The 2,169-nt window shown below is 45.6% G+C and overlaps 1 protein-coding gene across 1 annotated transcript in view; it reads right to left on the bottom strand.

The window, feature by feature from the left end:
• LOC107097544 (zinc finger protein 764-like) overlaps positions 1-1,903 on the bottom strand; it is a 4,064-nt gene extending 2,161 nt beyond the window's left edge. Inside the window, exon 1 of the mRNA XM_015394717.1 lies at positions 893-1,903. Within this exon, the coding sequence (XP_015250203.1) occupies positions 893-1,868 (976 nt within the window). The 5' untranslated portion in view covers positions 1,869-1,903. The remainder of the gene's footprint in view (positions 1-892) is intronic.
• Between the last annotated feature and the right edge of the window lie 266 nt (positions 1,904-2,169).

Raw genomic sequence — 2,169 nt, forward strand, 5'->3', positions numbered from 1 at the left:
TTCTATGACTCATCCAATCACACTAGTTTTCACTAGATGTGGACGGAGCCAATGATCTGAATTGGATGGAGCACATGACGGGAAATAAATATTTAGAAACATTAAACTGAAGCCAAGAGGAACGAGTAATGTTTGATTTAAAAATGTAAGGAATAGAAAGAACAGATACTGGTGTGAAAATGTTATCAAAAGAATTGAGAAGTAGGAAGAAAAATAAGGAGTAAAGTATAGATGCCTAAAAAGTGTGCTTAGGTACAGTTACAAAGTATTTGTACTTTGTAACTTCGCGCAGAACCAGTTATATCTGATATACTAAATATCTGACGAAATTGTTTTTATAAATGTTTTTTTCTTCCAAATAAAGCATTTTAAATGTCGGGATAATCATATTTAATACATTTTTTTGCCAATTGAGGCCTTCTAAAAAAAATTCTCATGATTTAAATTTTTTTTAATGACGCACAGAAACCCTGAACTGAATCTTAAAGTCGTAGAGAAGCGGCCGTTCCAACCGTTGCATTCCCGAATTCTCCCGATTGGTGTCCGACTTTACACTAGTGAATAAAGTGAATGTGACCTTTCAATTCTGAACATAATTGAAAGGTCACCAAACCGGACTCTTCCTTTTAATTTAAAATGATTTTAGTTTAGATTCATATCCGTGATCCGCTTTTATTCTACAAAATTAAGCAGCTGAATGAATGTCCTTTGAGGCCGGTGATTCCGGCCGCTTATTTAAAGCAGCAGGTACTAAAGTGCTAAACAACAAGGATGATTGGTGAGAATAAAAACATTTTTAAGCAAAAGCAAAAGCTTTGAACGTCACTGCTCTCGCTTAAAGTTGTGGACCAGCCCTGTTTTTATTGCAAAGGTCTGAAGTCTCTTACTGCACCTTTCAGTTTGCTCCTCCAGTTGCAGACCAGGCAGACGAAGCGGTGGGAGACGAAGCCCACCCACTTTTCCGTCGCCTTCTTCTCCTCCATCAACAGCTCGTCGCTCAGCCCCGCCCCCTCCTCCTCCTCGGCCACGCCCAGCTGCACCTCCCGGCTCTTGGTCAGGGCGTGGGTGGCGTAGGTTTTGGGGATCTCGTGTTTGCGCACGATGTGGCTGACGGAGACCGACTTCTGCTTGTGGCTCCAGCCGCAGATCTTGCAGTGGAACAGGACGCCATCGTACATCAGGACGCACTTCTTCTCTTCATCTGTGGGGGTCACTCCCGCAGGAGCCCCACTCTGCTTCTCCTCCTCTTCATCACCTTCACCGCTCCTCACTCCTTCGGGGCCGCCCGTCTCTCCCTCTTTTTCTTCTTTCTCTCCATCTTCCTCCTTCCCATCATCCTCGCAGCTTTTTTTACTTTCAGGAGCATCCTCATCCTCCTCTTCCTCATGGCTCCTCCTCCTTTTCGGACTCGTAATGTTTTGGTTTTCTTCCGGGTCTTTCTTCTCTCCATTCTCTTCCTTCACCTCCACCTTAATGCTCAGCTTGTTTTTACACTCATTCTTCTCGTCCTTCTCTTCTCCGCTTCCCTTCCCTTCAGGAGCCTCCTCTTCTCCCTCCTCGCCTCCTCCTCCTCCTCCCCCCTCCCTATCCACCATGCAGTGACGGGAGATGATGTGCTTGTAGACTTTGGTGAAGTCACGGCTGGTGTGGAAGCACTCCGAGCAGTGGAAGAGCCGCGCACTGCTCTGGTACATCAGGATGTTGCCCAGGCGGCCCACCGCCACGTCGTCCAGGCAGGCGGGGTGGGACGCCGCCAGGTGAGACAGCTGCTGGGCGTGGCTCTTGGACAGGTGGCCACAGTGGGAGCAGCGGAGGTGGGCGGCTACCCCTCCGCCTGCTTCCCCTCTAGTGTGGATGAGGACGGACATCGGTGCTGGGAGACATCAGAAGGAAGTTATTCATCTGGTCTGAGCAAACAGATAAAAACATCTATTTAGTCTATTTCTATCTATGTGTTTTTGATGCTGATGGGCTGAAATTTCCGACTAATTGATTGATTGACTTAATTGATCTCACAGTGGAGAAATTTACTTGTTCCATCAGCTCAAAATAGTCAAAGAAGAAGAAGTTTGCCAAAGGAAGAAAAAGGTGCTTGAGATATATGACAGCTTTATCATTATACATCATTTATACAGAGTGTGTTTACAGTGGTATATATATATATATATA

This window comes from Cyprinodon variegatus, unplaced genomic scaffold (assembly GCF_000732505.1).
Source record: "Cyprinodon variegatus isolate N-32 unplaced genomic scaffold, C_variegatus-1.0 Scaffold705, whole genome shotgun sequence".
Lineage (NCBI taxonomy): Eukaryota > Metazoa > Chordata > Actinopteri > Cyprinodontiformes > Cyprinodontidae > Cyprinodon > Cyprinodon variegatus.